The sequence below is a fragment of the Arvicanthis niloticus genome, chromosome 8 (genome assembly GCF_011762505.2).
Source record: "Arvicanthis niloticus isolate mArvNil1 chromosome 8, mArvNil1.pat.X, whole genome shotgun sequence".
Taxonomy (NCBI): Eukaryota; Metazoa; Chordata; class Mammalia; order Rodentia; family Muridae; genus Arvicanthis; species Arvicanthis niloticus.
The window spans coordinates 50,315,285-50,335,036 of NC_047665.1; the positions used below are offsets into that span (position 1 = coordinate 50,315,285).

General features: G+C 38.8%; 1 protein-coding gene across 7 annotated transcripts in view; it reads right to left on the reverse strand.

The window, feature by feature from the left end:
- The window catches only part of Dip2c (disco interacting protein 2 homolog C), a 395,546-nt gene that overhangs the window by 85,010 nt on the left and 290,784 nt on the right, over positions 1-19,752 (reverse strand). For all 7 annotated transcript variants that reach the window (XM_076939382.1, XM_034510935.3, XM_076939383.1 and 4 more), the window contains 4 exons: positions 18,440-18,504; positions 14,627-14,720; positions 14,381-14,500; positions 12,881-12,995 (listed from right to left, as the gene is read on the reverse strand). In XM_076939382.1, the coding sequence (XP_076795497.1) occupies positions 12,881-12,995; positions 14,381-14,500; positions 14,627-14,720; positions 18,440-18,504 (394 nt within the window). The remainder of the gene's footprint in view (positions 1-12,880; positions 12,996-14,380; positions 14,501-14,626; positions 14,721-18,439; positions 18,505-19,752) is intronic.

Below are 19,752 nucleotides of genomic sequence, written 5' to 3' on the forward strand. Positions count from 1 at the left end.
CCAGTAATTAAAGGGGACCTTGTAATGGCTCCAGTCCTCCTGTCATTGTTCAGTGAGGCATGAGGGCCATACCCATCCCCATGTCTTTTTCCTGGAGAGGGGATACTTTTGACATTAACCCCTATGCAGTCAGGCTTGTCAAAAGAGGGTATTCTTAAAAGTACCTCCACTTGGATGCTCTCTGAGGAGCTCCTGAGATCCAGGCAGTGTCTGTTACTTGGAATGCATTTGACATTATCATGGTGTGGGGTAGAAATGTAGAACATTTATGTAGACATGCTTCTAGTTGTACTAGTTTGAAGTTGTATACACGATGTATGTAAGTTCATCCAAATGAATGTTTGTACCATTCAAGGTTTTCACACAATATTTGCCTTTCTGAGTCATTTCCCAGTTAACCTTTTATCATTTATCCATGTTATATAAACATGGCTCAAATGGCACCATCAGACCCACTTTAATTCTCTGCAGACTTTAGAGTCATGTCAGATGTGTACAGGTACTCTAAAAGCTTGCCAATTTAGCTAGACTGTCTATGACACGCCTCAGCATCTGTTCTCTGTTGTCGAAGCTCTGGGGCTATAGATATGACCCCCATGCCAGCTCCTCTGTGGGTGCCCCAGGCCTGAACGCAGGTCTACATGCTCATGCAGCACCCACTTCACCCACTGATAAGCTTGCTAGGCCCACGGAGCAGTCATTTTTAGTGGGAGCTGTGCAAGCTGTGATTTGTTAAATGGATAAAAGATTTCTTAGTAAAACTTCTGCACTTGAGCTACTTAAATAAATGCTGTGGTAACGATACAGTTTTCTTTTTAAAGCTCTCCAAATAAGTTTAATCCATGGAACAAAAATTAAACTTCTGTCCAGTTTTAAGCCATTGTGAATTTATGTGAAACCATCTTCCAGAAAAGCTGGTAGATACCCAGATGTATCACAGAAGATGTGATGAGGAACAGGAGTTAATGTTAGTTTCACTGGCAAATCTGAATTGAATTACATACTTAAATATAAAACATAAAACCATTCAGTAGAGATTATCAGCATATTGTTTTGTTCATTATAGCCAAAGCCTGTCTGGACACATTCCTATTCTAGCAACTATTAGAAGTCACAGAAAAACCATACTATCTTTCCCATGAGGTTAGCTAGGTTGCCAAAAAATAAAAGTACTGTGTGTCACTCAACAACAAGACAACTGTCAGTGTCGCTGAGAGGAGACTGGGAGTCTGTAGCAAACTTCAATTTGGCTGAATTAGTTATAAGTTATCAACCCAGATGCAAGCCATACTTGAATGTGACTGCTGACTGACCCACAGACAGTTCCAATTTGTCCCAGGATTTTTCAGAAGCTAAATAACACATCTTATTTTTGGAAATATTATTTCTGTTTGTAAAGGCTGAGACTTTGAAAATATTTTCCAAAAAAAAAAAAAAAAAGAATTAGATAAAGGAAATTAAAATACAGATAGGTCTAAATTTTCAAAAGCACACAGACATATATCACACAATAATACAAGTTCTAACACAGCACAAGGTAGCAGCCTCTGTGCGGACTCTTAGCATTGTAGGAAGTCAGCAGACCCCTTGGGATAGGGGTTCTTATTCTAAGCATGGAGACCAGACTTGATGTTTTCCTCAAGTACTCTCCACTTTATTTTTCTCAGACAGGGTCTGTCACTCAACCCGCAGCTCACCAATTTGGCTAGACTGGCTGGCTAGAAAGCACCAAGACTTGCCCATCTCCAACTCACCAGCACTGGGTTAAAGCCACATACCACCACACCCAGCTTTTTATATGACTGTGGTGACCCAAACTCAGATGATCGTGCTTTTGTAGCAAGCGCATTACCAGCTGAGCGATCTCCCTAAGCTCCTCACTGATTCTTTCTGTTGCTCTTTCTCAGTACCACAGGCAAGTGTGTTTCTCCAAGGACCAGAGCCTCCTCTGAAAAGTCAGTCATCTAAAAATTACTCAAGGCATTATTTAGAAATAAAATGTTAGTTTTAGAAACTATACTATAATTTCTAAAACTACTCAAAGCTTGCTGCTTCATTTTAAGGGCCTCTACTCTGTGTTGATAAAAGACCATTTTGCCAGATGTGGTGGTACACACCTGTAGTCCTAACCCTTATGATATCCTCCTACTTCAGCCTCTGGAGTTCAAAGTCAGTCTGGGCTACACAGTGAGTTTAAATGCAACAGGAACTACATAGTGAAAGCTGTATCATAATAAAAATGATAAAAATGGAAAAGAAATACTCTGTTTCATCTCTGGTTACATGCATTTTTAATTCTGAAATCTACATATGACGAGACAAAGTATCATTTGTGGTACTTGTGAATGCTTCACGTGGATAAAACATTTAAAATCCTATCTTTTCAGGGCTGGGAATGTACTATGATGGTGAAATGCTTGTCGAATAGGTGAGATCCTAGTTTTAATTCTCAATATCATCATAAAGCAAATATAAACCATGTGTACACATGTATTACAAGTTGAGGATCTCTGACCCAAAATGCTTGGAATAAGAAGTGCTCTGAAGTTTGGATGCTGTCTTGATTTTTGAAAGTTTTCACATGCCTGGAATGTGAATGGAAAATATGTGTAGGCACAAAATTTGCTTATATTACATATATCATTTATATAGCTCAAAGATAATTTTACATGTATTTAAAGGTTGTGAATAAAACATGGTGGTTGTAAACTAAGATTTTAGAAAAACAGGTGTCATCATTTTAGTCACCCATATGGATGATCTGTGGTTGTCTGGTGTCACCATCATTTCTCTCTGCTACCAACAAGCAACAATATTTTCACAATTATCATAGGTAAATAGGACACACCATTATTACAGGAAACAAGTAATATGTCAGTGTAAGTAATATGTAATATGCCCAGTGTCCTCATAATCTCTGTAGCACCTGTTAGCAGTAAACAAGGGCAGCCATTGATCTCCACCTGCAAAGCTTTTTTAAAGAAAAGCGGCCACACATTGTATGTTTGGTGAGAAGCATCAGAAGCAGCAGGAAATCAGCAAGAATCTTCTCCAGGGACAAGAAGGCAGTGTCAAATGTGTACTTAAAATGCTTCCTCCAGAGCCACTCGTCTCGTGAACAGGAATCTGATAGATGTGTCATATAGTCACAAAGGATGGCTGTTCCAGTCCTTTAGTCAGTCCACCTCACCTTCTCTCCGTTCCACCATTGGCACTTTTAAATGTTATCGCTACCACTATTACCATAATCACCTCTTCTACTATATACCATAAGTGGATAACTGGAGACTCGGATGTGAAAAAAGTTCAATATCCATTTCTTCCTGCTAACAGAGTCTAAAGATGTGTGTTTGTGTTGCAGAGAGCGCTCAGGCATCCTCCCCACAATACCACTTGACATATGGAGTCCATCAATATCTTGTTCACTATCATAACAAAACAGCTCCAGGCAATAGTTGTGCCAACACTCATATCTGTCTTTTGTCTTTGTATTCCAAACACTGTTCATAGCACAGGTGACACCCTTCCTTCTGAACACCTTCCATACCCATGCCTCTGTTTACTTCTGCTAACACCCTGTTCAAAAAAGTGTTTTTATACTAACTACCCATCCATGAAAATTCTAGTCATGTGGGTGGACTCATGAAAGGATGTGACAAGAACACTGTCCTAATGAATATTTCATTAGGATGATCAACAGAATAACCATCTAGGAATAATGACAATCTTGCAGCTGTCACCCAGTCCAACTTCATTGCTGTGAACAGCCACTGCCAGGATGAAATGTTTCAGAAACCAATTAGGAATGGCATCATTGGCAACCCTTGACAGTCCATGGTAAAAAAAAAAAAATTCCCAATAGAGCAGTGGTTTTTCAACCCTTTAATATAGTTCATATTTTTGTGACCTTCCCAGATATAAAATTATTTCATTGTTACTTCATAACTGTAACTTCACTACTGTTATTAACCTTAAATATCTGATATGCAGTATATTAGAGATGTGATCCCTGTGAAAGGGTCATTTGCCACCACCCCAAAGAGGTGGTGACCCACAGGTGGAGAACAAATTTGCTATGTTTTTGCCTATCAGAGCAAATTGACTTTGGGATGATTTAGCATGCCTCTATACAATTATTTCTTGTGACCATCCTTTGTCCTTGTATGGACTGCCTTGCTAGCTATATACAGAAAGTTCAGTGTCTTTCTAGGGACCAGTAACATTGTAACATCCATGTTTCATTAGCATTACATTCTTGTTCTGGCATTCTATTTTGATTTATAATGACCTAGGTAATTTGTCAATATTTATACTGCTTTGGGATCAGGAGATTTATTTTCACCATGGATGTTTGAAATCTTGATACAATATCTTTTTGAGTCTATGTTCCCCAGGCTGATCTTCAACTTTTGGATTCAAGTTATCTTTTCTTCTTAGTGCTTAAGTATCTGGTAACACGGGCAATTATCCTGAGGAATATACAATTTCTTTCACTTTATTTGTGATGATAGGTCTTTATATTTGTTCCAAGATTAGCAGAGCTTTAAGTGGCACCAAGTACACTAGAATTCTAAAGGTCAAGAACTTCCTTCCCAGGTTTTTGCACTGTTTCTCTAGTTTCTGTTAACTTGAATCTTCACCTTTAGTACACAACTCCATAGATTATCCCTCCTTGGCTTCCGGTTAATGCATGGTGGTCATTCCAACTTAAGATGTTTTGTACTTGTAACAGTGCAGAGTTTCTCCAAAAGCTTGGCTTTCTGTGCACTACTCAAATGCTTTTTTTTTATTATTCATAGAAAAACATAGGTTCATTCCTTCTTCCTTTCCTCAACATTTCCCATAGTAGCTTTATACTCTACATTAGAATTAAATCATATAAACATTAAGAAGGTTCATGGGACTTGTTTTCATAAGGCATCAACCAAGAAATCAACCAAGTTGAAACAGAAAGAACTATACAAAATATCAACAAAACCAGGAGCTGGTTCTTTGAGAAAATCAACAAGACAGAAAAACCCTTAGCCAGACTAACCAAAGGGTGCAGAGACAGTACTCAAATTAATAAAATCAGAACTGAAAAGGGAGACATAACAACAGAAACAGAGGAAATTAAAAAAATCATCAGATCCTACTACAAAGGCCTATACTCAACAAAATTGGAAAATCAGGATGAAATGAACAATTTTCTAGATAGATACCAGGTACCAAAGTTAAACAAGGAGCAGATAAACCACCTAAACAGTCACATAACCCCTAAAGAAATAGAAGCAGTCATTAAAAATCTCCCCACCAAAAAAAGTCCGGGGCCAGATGGTTTTAGTGCAGAATTCTATCAGACCTTCCAGGAACACCTAATACCAATTCTCTTTTAACTATTCCACAGAATAGAAAAAGAAGGAACAATACCCAATTTGTTCTATGAAGCGACAATTACGCTCATACCTAAGCCTCACAAAGACCCAACAAAGAAAGAGAACTACAGACAAATCTCTCTTATGAATATTGATGCAAAAATACTCAATAAAATTCTCGCAAACCGAATCAAACAACACATCAAAACAATCATCCATCATGATCAAGTAGGCTTTATCCCAGGAATGCAGGGATGGTTCAATATTTGGAAATCCATCAATGTAATCCACTACATAAATAAACTCAAAGAAAAAAAACCACATGAACATCTCACTAGATGCTGAGAAAGCATTTGACAAAATTCAACATCCCTTTATGTTAAAAGTCTTAGAAAGATTAGGAATTCAAGGTCCATACCTAAACATAGTAAAAGCAATATACAGCAAGCCAGTAGCCAACATCAAACTAAATGGAGAGAAACTGAAGCAATCCCACTAAGATCAGGGACTAGACAAGGCTGCCTACTCTCACCCTACCTATTCAATATAGTACTGGAAGTCCTAGCTAGAGCAATTAGACAACAAAAGGAAGTCAAAGGGATACAAATAAGAAAGGAACAAGTCAAAATTTCACTATTTGCAGATGATATGATAGTATAGTTAAGTGATCCAAAAATTTCCACCAGAGACCTCCTAAACCTGATAAACAACTTCAGTAAAGTGGCTGGATATAAAATCAACTCAAACAAATCAGTAGCCTTCTTATACTCAAAAGATAAACAGGCTGAGAAAGAAATTAGGGAAATGATAACCTTCACAATAGTTACAAACAATATAAAATCTTGGAGTGAACCTAACCAAGCAAGTGAAAAATCTGTATGACAAGAACTTCAAGTTTCTGAAGAAAGAAATCGAAGATCTCAGAAGATGGAAAGATCTCCCATGCTCCTGGATTGGCAGGATTAATATAGTAAAAATGGCCATCTTGCCAAAAGCAATCTACAGATTCAATGCAATCCCCATCAAAATTCCAAATCAATTCTTCATAGAGATAGAGCAATTTGCAAATTTATTTGGAATAACAAAAAAAAAAAAAAAAAAACCAAGATAGCGAGAACTATTCTCAACAATAAAAGAATTTCTGGGGGAATCACCGTCCCTGACCTCAAACGATACTACAGAAAAATAGTAATAAAAACTGCGTGGTATTGGTACAGACACAGGCAGGAAGGTCAATGGAATAGAATTTAGGATCCAGAAATGAGCCTACACACCTATGGTCAATTGATCTTTGACAAAGGTGCTAAAACCATCCAGTGGAAAAAAGACAGCATTTTCAGCAAACGGTGCTGGTTCAACTGGAGGTCAACATGTAGAAGAATGCAAATCAATCCATTCTTATCTCCTTGTCCAAAGCTCAAATCTAAGTGGATAAAAAGACCTTCACTTAAAACCAGATACACTGAAACTAATAGAAGAGAAGGTGGGGAAGACTCTCGAATACCTAGGCACAGGGGAAGAGTTCCTGAACAGAACACCAATGGCTTATGCTCTAAGATCAAGAATTGACAAATGGGACCTCATAAAATTGCAAAGCTTCTGTAAGGCAAAGGACACTGTCAATAAGACAAAATGACAACCAACAGATTGGGAAAAGATCTTAACCAATCCTACATCCGATAGAGGGCTAATATCCGAGATATACAAAGAACTCAAAAAATTATACTCTAGACAACCAAATAACCCTATTAAAAATGGGGTACAGAGCTAAACAAAGAATTCTCAACAGAGGAAACTCAAATGGCTGAGAAGCACCTTAAGAAATGCTCAACATCCTTAGTCATCAGGGAAATGCAAATCAAAACAACCCTGAGATACCACCTCACACCAGTCAGAATGGCTAAGATCAAAAACTCAGGTGATAGTAGATGGTGGCAATGATGTGGAGAAAGAGGAACACTCCTCCATTGTTGGTGGGATTGCAAGCTGGTACAACCACTCTGGAAATCAGTCTGGCGGTTCCTCAGAAAGCTGGACATAGCATTACCTGAGGATCCAGCTATACCACTCCTGGGCATATACCCAGAAGATGCTCCAACATATAACAAGGACACATGCTCCACTATGTTCATAGCAGCCTTATTTATAATAGCCAGAAGCTGGAAAGAACCAAGATATCCCTCAACAGAGGAATGGATACAAAAAAATGTGGTACATTTACACAATGGAGTATTACTCAGCTATTAAAAATAACGAATTCAAGAAATTTTTAGGTAAATGGATGGATCTAGAAATTATCATTCTGAGTGAGTTAACCCAAACACAAAAGAACACACATGGTATTTACTCACTGTTAAGTGGATGTTAGCCCAAAAGCTTGGAATAGCGAAGACTCAACCCACAGACCACATGAAGCTCATGAAGGAGGACCAAGAGGGGATGCCTCAGTTCTACTTAGAACGACTAACAAAATACTCAAGGGAGCAAATATGGAAATAAAACAAGGGACAGAAACTGAAGGAGGGGCCATCTGGAGACCATTCCACCTGGGCATCCATCCCACATACGGTCACCTAAGCTAGACACTGATGTGTACGGCTGGAAGTGCATGCTGTACCTCACTGGTACAAATAGGCATAATTATGCTCAAATTGTATTTTGAGAGAAAAGTTTTACTTTAACAGGAAGGGTGATATGTAGGAGGGGCTAAGGGGGAAGGAATACTAAGAGGAAGAGAAGGAGTAAGGAGAGAAGAAGGAGGAGAGGAGAAGCTAGGTGATGAGAGAGAGAAAGAGAGAGAAAGAGAGGGTGGGGCATGGAGGCAGATGTTCACGTGTCTCCACCAAAGATAGTTGATGTATCTAGGTTGGGTATTGGGTTACACTTCTGATTGAGCATTACCAAACTTATAAAACCCTTGATTAACATTTAAAAAAATGTATAAAAGCAAAAAAGAAAAGGGAGCATGGGATAGGGGTTTTCTAGGGAGGGGAAATGGTGAAAGGGGATGGCATCTGAAATGTAAATAAAATATGCAATAAAAATGTATATGCAAAAAAGAGTTATATTTCTCTTTTTGTGTATATATTCGGACATGTGTGTTTGGTCATGTGCACACACGGGAACATGTGAATGTCAAGAATTAATATGGGGTATCTTCCTAAATCACTCTCCACTTCATCTTTTGAGACATGATCTCTCATTGAACCTGGAGGTTATCCATTTGTCAGAACTGGCTAACTGATGAGTGCCACCCAGGGATCCTCTTTGTCTCTGCTTCTCTAGTGCTATAATTACAGGTGACCATTGATGTACTCTGCATCCCATTCCCTTCAAAATATAGGTAAATGGGGATTGGGTTCAGTCTTCATATGCCTATATGCTATATATTTATATATACTTTACTAAGCCTTCTCCTTTAGCCCCTTATGGCTTTCCAGTGCTTTTAGATATTTTCTTCATATTTAAAACCCAGACATCATACAAACAGTTCAAGCTCCTGTAGGGTCTTGTGGTGACAATCTCAGTCACATCAGCTTGCATAAAATAACTCTAGTATGCCATCTTTGAGGCAGTACTGTAGTAACTACAACTCCATGTATGAGAGACAGAGTCCAAGAGAACACACACTAGCTTTTCTGCCAGAGATGTCAAATAGCAAAGTTTGAATAAATGCAAGAATATAAAACTGTATATAAATGGAATTCTTAAGGTTTATAGAATGTTCTTACAGAAAATAGTTCAGGATTATACACAGACATTTGACTCATAAATGACCACCTTTCCCATTTGTCCATTATTTTCAAAATTCTGGAGGAAAAAAGAAAAGTCTAGTTAGGGAAAAGGGTCCAAAGTTAGGCAGCAGAGTCAGAGACAGCCTCTGCTCCAGTTAGGGGTTCCACATGAAGACCAAACTGAACATCTGTTACATATGTGTAGGGCACCTAGGTCTAGTCCATTCATGCTCTTTGGTTGGTGGTTCAGTCTCTGTGAGCTCCTATAGGGCCAGGTTAGTTGACTCTAGGTTTTCTTATGGTGTCTTTGACCCCTCTTGGCTCCTCCAATCTTTTTTCCCCATCTTCCACAAGAATCCCCAAGCTACACCTAATGTTTAGCTATGGGTCTCTGGATTGATTCCCTTAACTAGACTGCCTTGTCTAAGCTTAATAGAAGTTGTCCCTAGTACTACAGTAATTTGATATAATCAGGTTGATATCCATGAGAGGCCTTCCCTTCTCTGAAGAGAAAAGAAGGAGGGAGAGGGGAGTTAAGGTGAGAGGGGCTGGGAGGATAAGAGGGAGTGACTGGGAGGAGAGGGAGGGAGGGGAAGCTGCAATTGGGATATAAAGAAATTAAATTAACTTTTAAAACATCTACATGAGAATTTGTAAGTGAAATCATTTGGCAAAAATTCTGACAAGGTAACCAGGCATGGTAACAAATGCTTATAATCTTAGTATTTGTGAGGCTGAGACAGAAGGGGACTGTGGTGATGTGAATAAGAATGACTCCCATAGGCTCATCTGTTTGAATGCTTGGTCATCAGGGAGTGGCACTATTTGAAGATCAGGAGGAATGGCCTTACTGAAGGAGGTCTATCAAGCGGGGTAGTTTTGAGGTTTCAAGAGGCACATGCCAAATCTAGTTTCTGTCTGCTGCCCGAGGATCAGAATGTAGCTCTAAGCTCCTGCCCCAGTGCCATGTCTGCCTATATGCCGCAACGCTCCCTGCCATAATGAAAAAGGAAAACACCTCTGAACCTCTAAGCAAGCCCCCAATTAAATGCTTATTTTATAAGAGCCATGATGTCTCTTCATAGCAATAGAACAGAGACTAAAATAGGATCCAAGTTTAAAGCCAGACTGAGCACAGGTCAAGACTCCATGTTTCAAGAAAACAAAGTAGCAGCAACAACAACTAAGTCAGCCCCAGTGACTATGTGACATATTCCCTTTTCTGTTCAGTTAATACCACTTAAAAACGGTGATGAAAACGAAGTGTCCTTTGAGATGACTGAACCAAGATCCTCTTTTGGTGATGATCCAAGAACTAGAATGAAAACCTCACTAGCAAGAACACATTTTCAGGAAGAACGAATTATCCAGTCAATACTATACATGTGAACATGTTTGTGACTTTTTTGGTGGTTGTGCTGCTCTTTAACAGCACTACAGAACCCTAGACATTTACATTCAAAGGATGATTTAAAGATTACTATATCCAGTCCTCTCACTCATCAGTGGAATAATCTGAGGTCCTAGAACAAGTATTTTGGTGAAGACTGTAGTAGCTGAACATCAGCAAGGCTGGGCTCAAACTTAAGACTCTAGACACTTGGCCCCCACCAAACTTGATGCTCCTTCTTGATACCTACTCTTAGGAGCACAAATCAAACCCATATTTTTAAAGTGATCTTGGAAGAGGATAATTAGGATAATCCTGCTGCACTATACAACCCTAAATGTGTTTCATGTTTCAAGGCCAAGCACAAGTGTCAGGTTATTCAGAGAGCACCTGTGGTACACTACTTCTAAAGCACAGGGACTAGACTCTTGCCAAAGATATGCTTTATCATCCATTTAAAGCAGTGATAATCATAATTTCTAGTTTGAGAAGATTAAAAGTGGTTTACACTTTCTTCACTTTTGCAGGCCTTTAATCTAGTTAATAATACAACAAAATTGAGAACATCACAGGTTTTCGTACCTAAAAAAAAAAAAAAAAAAAATATTTGCAATGGTTAAATTTCATTGTCAACTTCAATGGAAGTGAAATTACCTAGGTAAGAAACCTCTTTTGGGTGCATGGAAGGGTACTTGCAGCAAGGTTTAACTGAGGAGAAAAAGATGTATGCTGAATGACAGTGACACCAGCTAACGGGCTGGGGTTCCCGACTGAACAGGAGGAGAAAGCTAGCTGAGCATCAGCACCCATCTCTCTCGGCCTCTCGACCATTGATCACTGTCACCTGTTGCCTCACACCCTTTTCTCATGCCTTCCCTGCCCCAGTAAACTGCATTCTCAGTCTGTGAGCTAAAATCAACTCTTCCTTCCCTAAGCTACTGTTGTCAAGTGTTTCATCACAGCAACAAGGAAAATAACTAATATACTCTTCCAGTCAAGTTTCTGAGGAAGCTCTATTTTTAATTTTTAAAAATTCTTTGATAATTTCAAACATATTTATAATGTATTTTGGTTGTTTTTATCCTCCTGCTCCTCCTTCATCTCCTTCCCACTCATGCTGAGCTTCTTCTAAACAAATTCCCTGCTACTTTCATTTATATGACATGCTGAATTTAATTAGGGCTGGAACACAGTCTCTTCTACAAAAATAAAGCACAACTTCTGCTTTTGGACACTGAACCTCTTCTCATTATGGAGTACACATCCATTACCTGGAATAGAAACATTAGAGGTGGGCCCAAGAGCAATGAAAAGTATGTTGTCAATACTTCTTTATGTTAGTGTTGATAACTTGACCGGCCGGAGTGGTGACTGACAGCCAGCACCAATTACTGATGATGTTGACCAGGTAATTCTCCCTTATATCTATATACAGGGCTTGGCTTTTCTCACTCCAATAGAATAAATTTTACATCTCCATAACTACTTCCCTCCCTGTACTGTGCTGTTCTGAAGCAGGCTGGAGTAACTTATGATCAACAGTGAATAATGTTACTCCCAGCAAAAGCATCTCAGAATACTCAACCCTCAGGCTGTGAGATAGCTGGTCTTCACCCTGCTCAGAGCTCCTGATGTGCCACCATACTGCTCAACAGCTCAGAAATACAAAGGTTTTTTCCCCCTCTACATTTTTCCTGTCTTTCATCCATTTTTTTTCCCCAAGAGGATCTTATTACATAATGTCTAGCTGGCCTGAAATTCACTCTAGACCAGGTAGAATTTGAACTCACAGATCTAGCTGCATCTGCCACCTATAGTGCTATGATTAAAGGTATGTGCTTCTACATCTGGATTAGTTTCTTAAAGCACATTCCCCTCCTCCCCCCATGGGACAGAAACTAGAGATGAAAATGAAACCACATATCCAGGGTCGTGGTTGAATATTTACTTCATTCTACTCCTAAATTAAAATTTTTATACAAGCCAATGAAAATTGAGTGCTGAAACCTGGAAATCACGCCAAGTCCACATCTTCCTATATAGCATTCTAACAACTCAGGAAAGAATTAATCTGGAGAGAACCAGAAATATATATATTTTTTTAAGTAACCAATCTAGAAAATTTAAGAGAATCCATCCTTACATGTAAGAAAGAAATAAACTCACTATAGAAAACTTGAAGTCTAATCTTTTTTCAGACAGGGTTTCTCTGTAAAATTGCCAGGGCTGTCCTGAAATTCACTTTTTAGGCCAGGCTGGTCTTTAACTCATGAGATCCACCTGCTTCTGACTTCTGAGTGCTGACATTAAAGGCATGCACCACACCTAAGCTGACGCCTCCCCCTCCTCTTTTAGCTGCTCTGTTAGAGCAGCTCTGTACTGTAACTGACATGGCCCAGTACCTCCGGATCGCCACAGTGAGGGCCTCTGGTGAGCTGGCACAGGGACAGATGACCTCCTGTCGAAGGCCTTTACTCTGGAAGACATTGAGAAACGCGTCACACGAAGAAATAGACCCTGGGGGAAAAGAGGGACAATGGTCATACAAGCGTACCACTGTGACTGACTTAAAATTATCCCATAATAGCAAAATAATTTTGAAGCTAGGATTCAGACATAAACAGAGTAAGGAAGTATGGAGAAGCATTTACTACAATTTATTATTTATATGTTATATTTAAAGATAATATTTGCAAACCTTTAAAAAATAATTTTAAAATTACAGCTTCTACATGTAAGACATGTATTTTTTGCTAACAAATTTACTTTATTAACTCCCTAAAACCAGGGCTACAACTTTCTGTATGCAACTTCCAGAAAAATGTGTCAATCTAAATAAAGAAAACTTCTCTTAAAGGAATTTGCATTAATTACTAAGACCTATGAAATATTACTTTCAAATAAGTTTAATTTTTGCAAGATTATCTGTGGTGACGTGTATTAAAAGTCATTAATTAGTTCATAGTTTATCCAGTTGTGTAAAAAGTGAAGGAATCATTTATAAACTAAGTTATCTGTTTCTAAGTTCACTTTTACTCACCAGACATCAGGAAAGCACAGCCTGCTTTAGTTTACAAGTATAACTAAGCACAGTTTACAGATGAGGTCAGAAACAGTCTTTCATTCAATTCTCTTCTGACTTGTGGTTTCTGATATTATAATCTACTATCAAAAAAAAAAAAAACCCCAAGCTATTTCAGGACATATAAAATGTATTTTATGGAAATGCTAGCTTATTTTATCTGAGCTTTTGTTAAAGTATTTTATAATGAAGTTTTGTTTAAATATGAAAGCTAAAGCTGGGCGGTGATGGCGCACGCCTTTAATCCCAGCACTTGGGAGGCAGAGACAGGCGGATTTCTGAGTTCGAGGCCAGCCTGGTCTACAGAGTGAGTTCCAGGACAGCCAGGGCTATACAGAGAAACCCTGTCTCAAAAAAACAAAACAAAACAAAAAAAACAAAAACAAAAACAAAAAACAAACAAAAAACAAACAAACAAACAAAAGCTTAATTTACTGATCAATGATACAACTTATAGTAGACCATAAAATAGTACTTCCTGAGCTTTTATTCCATGCCAAAGAACTAGACTTGGGGATTGACCCATTTAATCCTCAAGCATTATGATCCTATTACCACTGCAGAACAAAATTCAAAAAGGAACTGTCTCTATAGAACCTGGGTGTTTCTTTGACTCATGCCTGCAGACTGTGAACACCTTGTCCTTAACCACTGTCATCTTAGTCTTTAAGGAGAACACTGCTTGGTTTTATTTTAAGATAGTCTCAACCAAGATACAGATTAGAAAAATAAAAGCATTAAATTGCCAAGAAAGACATGTGGAAAACAAGGAGCTTTGAGGCTTGCCCATCTTAGAATCAACAATTGATGATTCACTTACAGGGATTTGCTCCATCAGCTACTATTAACATGCGCAGGGAGGACAGGTTGACATCTCTCTGATCTCTGTGTGCTACAAGTGCCCAGTGCATGTCTCTTGATTTCACACAAGCCACTTTTGCTACAAAGGAAAATAGAAGTTATCATGTGTCACTGTGTGGAGCTGAAAAAGACAAGTAATTGTGATTCATGGGGAATGGTGAATTATCTTGTCACCAAATCACCCCAAGGCCCAGGAGAAACCAACCTTTATACTGGCAGACCTTCTGGATCCAGGAAAGAGGGTTTACCTTCATCAGTGAGTATGGGATGCTGATAACGTGCATCATGTTCATGACACTCTGAAACCAATGGATGAACACAAGAGGTAAGCAAAGAGGTGAGGGAACAGGAGGAGGGGGCTTGCTGTTCTGATGCAGGGAAAACATGTAAGCCAAGGCTCAGCAGGCAGCAGAAATAAACATGAGCACTTCAAGGAGGTACTGAGGTTGACTAACACAAGAAGAGCTTTCGAGGACAACTAGATAGATGGCTGACTCAACTTAGACTCAGTATTATTAGGGTATACTCTGCTATAATCCTTTAAGACAAAGTGACCTCTTGGAGGCTTGTGCATCCTCTCTGCTCCTCAATTACTCTTGACAGAGTCAAATTTAAGTCCAAATCTTCTTGTTAAAATCTTGTATTAAAAAGAAGCCCCAACAGGCTTTTTTCAAAAGCTGGTACACAGGACTGGGGAGATGGCTCAGTCAGTAAAGTGCCTGCTAGGTAAGCATAAGAACAGAAGTTCTAATCCTCCAACTCCCATGTAAAAAGCTGCACATGATGCCATGTGTTTCATTAACACCACCACTTGTGGGAGTAAGGAGGCACAGACAGGGAGAAACCTGAAGCTCACTGGCCAGCCAGACTGATCCAATCAATGAGCTTCAGCTTCAGAGAGTAAAGACCCTGTCTCAAAAAGATAAATACATCAGACATTTACCTTTAGCTTCTATACATATGTGCATAGGAATCTGCATATCTACACTAACAAGTACATATACCACACATGCACAGGCACATACATAAAGCACAACATACACGCCATACATATCCAAAATAAGACAACACTATAGAAATCTTGAACATATTTATGAAAAAATGCTCATGACTGCAAACCAGAGAAATGCAAGTCAAAACTACAATGAGTCATCGCCCCTCTCAGAATAGCTATTATGGGGTGGGTGGAGTTTGTGAATACTCAGAGAAGGGGTAATCTCAAAGAGACTTGGTGGGAATGTACATTAGTATAGATCTAATGAGAAATGTTTTGAAGATTGCAACACACAAAACCTCAAAAACAAACAACAATAACTAGACAACTACAATGTGATCCACCAGGATCACTACTGGGTACATTTACAGAGGACCTGAAATCAGTATGTTGAAGACACATCACATTCATGAACTCATTATAGCACTATCTGTAACAGTCATAATATAAATTTAGCCTAGGTTTCTATCAATGGAAGAATAGATAGGAAACATGGTATGTATACACAGCGGGATATTTTGAAGACATAAGAATAAAACCCTGCCATGTGCTGCAATATGGATATAATTGGAGGACACCATGTTAATCAATGCTATTCTGTTAATCAGACAGGCATAGGAAGACAAAATACTGCATGGTGTGCTTTATATGTGGAAGCTAAAATGATCTCAAAGAAGAGGTGAACACAGTAGTGTTATTAAACTCAAAACGTGAGTTCAGATGGGATGAAGGGGTGGTAAATGCACACAGGATAAAGGTAGATGAGATTAACCTCTAATGTCCTCCACTTAATCCTTACCAAATGACCAAGAAGTGATAACTTTTCAAATATTTTCTATATTGTAGTAGAATAACAAAGGTGGGCAAAACTGATAGCCTCAGTAGCTACCAGTGAAATTCTGAATGTTTTGGGAATAGCAATGATAATGATCCATGGCAACTACTCTACTTTCATCTTACCACTTATTACATGTACTGAAAGGTCACATGAGACTACTTCAACATGTGTTTGTTAATTACAAACAAATATATAACATTTTATAGTCTTTGCTTCTACAGGTCCGATTCCTTTTCAAAGAACAGTATAATAGTTGTCTCCAAAATTGAATTTGCTAGTTTATAGAGTGTAAGATATACAACTTTGGAAAGGAATCAGAACCACATTCTTCCATCCTTGCCGATATAGACTGTGACTCTTAGTTCCTTAAAGTGGATGATAAAAGCTGACTATAAAAATGGTCTATGAACATAGGTTGTGATTAAGACTCAGGTGGTTTGCAAAGCAGATATCTTAGATCTCCTGCATAGCCCCAGGAAGGACTACATACCGTAAACATTAAGCCAGTGCTTTCAGGGTTGGAATTTGTGCACTGGAAATCACTGCTTCAAAGGGAGAAGCTCCAAATGAAAATGGAAAGAAAATGTACATCCCCACCAGGAATGAAGTTTCTATAGAACCTATGCAAACCCAGTTGTTCTTGGGGGGGGGGGGGACTTCTTCCCACTGACTTCTAGGGTGAAGGAGCTTACACATCTCCAGGATGAGGCAAAGTGTGTGCTACAATGTGTTCAATCATGTGGCTTTAGGAGTCAACAAAAGGAATGTAGAAGATCAGGATTAAAGCATCCTGTCACCAAGAAAGCTACTTGGGCAGAGCTGGTGATACTCTCAGAGAGGGCTGACTAAAGAAGCAATACAGAAGATAATGCATAATCAGAACCATGGCATATGCTTACTAGAGATACTAACTCTAATAGTAACCATTTTTGTTCTCAAGAACTTGACAACAGAACCACATGTATCACAAATGCAGGCAAACTCAATATCAAGCCACATCACTCATAAGCTAAGCACAACAGGTAGGACTCATTCCCATTTAGCTCTATCAATAAATGAATTTTGCCAGGTCTCCTAGCTACTTGGAAGTTTGAGGCAGGATGATTCCAAGTTCAAGGCCAATCTAGATAACTTACTGAGACTCTGTCTCAAAAATAAAACACAAAATAGCCAGTCTATAGTTCAATGGCAGCATGTACCTAATATTCGAAAAGTCCTACATTTGATTGCCAGTGCTAAAAAGAGCTTCTTGGTCACATGAATACGATATTGACTAGAATCAAAGCTACAACAGGGGCAGAGATTTGATCACAGGTTTCTTAATTCTCTAACCCCTAACCTGTGTTATTACCTTTGCACCAGCACACACCAGCATGCCAACATTTCAAACCGGTTTCTGCATCTTCACATAAAAGCATCCAGATATTATAAGTAAGCCTTACTGGAACAAAGAGGCAAGAAGGGGTTGGAGCCATACTTACATGTTCATGGATCATAAAAATAGGTCTGGCTCATCAACAAATAGCAAACTGTAATATTTATATTTCCAACAATTATGTAAAAACTATTTAGGTTTTCTACTTTAGAAAATAAATGTTTGAGCCTAAGAAAGTACTAAGAAACAAACATGTCAGTCAAAACTGCCCTGCATGAAAAGGATGGGGAATCCCAAGCAGGCATTTTGTTGTTTTTCTTTTTTAAGTGCCAACAACACCTTCAAAATCTAAGGTCATCTCTCTACTAAATGACCCAAATTCTCTCTATAATGCATACTAAATTTTCACTTAAAGCAAAAGCCTAAAATCCTTTCTCTCCCTTGACAATAATCTAGTATCAGAATTCCTGACTCTTAGAAAATAGTAGAAACATTCTATGTAGAATGTGAAAGCTATGTTGACAGATATGGCACCAGTAATACCAGCAGGAAACCTTCAGAGCCCAAAGTAGGGGATATGTATGGACCTTAAAAAGTCTATTCTTATAGTTGATGCCTCAATATATGAGTCCAAGATTCAAAACAGTTTTTCTGAGACCAGCTGTCTTTACTGTACTTTTGCAATAAGCTGGCTGGGTGGACAACATGATGCCTAACACAAAATTTCTTTATTTATACTGTGGGAAGGGCCTTCGCAGAAGTTGGACATACTTGCATAAAGATGCATGAGGCATAAAGGGAGTTTACTTACTGTCAGTATGCCATGCCAGAGCCCCACATCTTTCTTGAAGTCTAGAACATTCACGATGGTTTCAGCTGTATAGAAGAAACAATTACAAGTTTTACTTGAGATGATCAAGCAGCCTGAGTGATGTGCCAAGGAAACCTTTCACCTGAGGAGTCATCCTGGATCTCAGAAGAATACCATATTACTCTGTCTTCACAGAACTCTACAGTCAACTTATAGACCACTAAGAAGCACTAGCCAGGCTGAAGAGTATTTCCAGGATAATATTTGGGCATGTGAGTGAACAGCAACAGCTGCCTACACATCACCACTCAAAAATACCTTACCCTATCAGACAGTGGTACAGGCCTGTGATGCTAGATGCCCCGTCACTGAGGATTTGATCTTCATTTGACCTTGCTCTTATCAAACTGATTCAGTGGGCATTTCAGTCACCTGTACAGAGGCTCCTAGCCACTTCCTAGTGTCCTAGAAATTTGTCAATGCTAGGTTTTATGGTCTCCTCATTCTATCTGTTACTGTTTACCAAAGGTTTAAACCTATCTATTCCTGCTCTCCTACCAGAGAATAAAATGGAGGTGAACCAGGGAGATTAATTCAAAATACAGATATTCAAAGAAATATCTTAGATTCCTTTTAATAAAGTAATTTAAAGAAACTATTTTATATTTATGTATATATTTATATTTGCTTCTGATACCTAAAAGGTGACAGCCCTGGATCTTCAAAGCATGTAGGTTTGGACATACAGGTCACTGTTTTTAACAAAATAATAGTGGTGTTTAGAGGCCACGATTCTCCAAGTGTTAGATGGCATAACCATTAATAACACATGTCTAGGAAACACATTATTCTTAAAAAGGGAAAGGATGAGGAGACCACATGAACAGCAGGAAAAAGAAAACTTACTTAGAACCAGGGACCAATGGTTTCTTCAGGTCCCAGAAACCGATGTCAATGTAGGTTTGTCAGCTATGACTATGCCCAACCCTATACAGGCAGTTGGGGGTTGCTTTAGCTTTTCCTTCTCTGTGTCCACTCAAACCCATTATCACGGTTACTGTCACCCACTCTACCTCTGCTTCTCAAAATCAGAGAAAACACACCAGGAAAAACAACAGTCCTCCAATAAAGCTTGAAATCTCTATCCTCAGAATTTCTTATTCAATAGTGAAGAGTGGGCTACAACACAGCATTTAAGAGAAAAAGCTTCTAAAGATATAGAGCCGTGTGCAGGTCGGGATTAGCACGTGTATCAACTGTGAGATGAATCACTCTTTCCAAATCTGTGTGGTAAAGTGCTAACACCTTTTCTG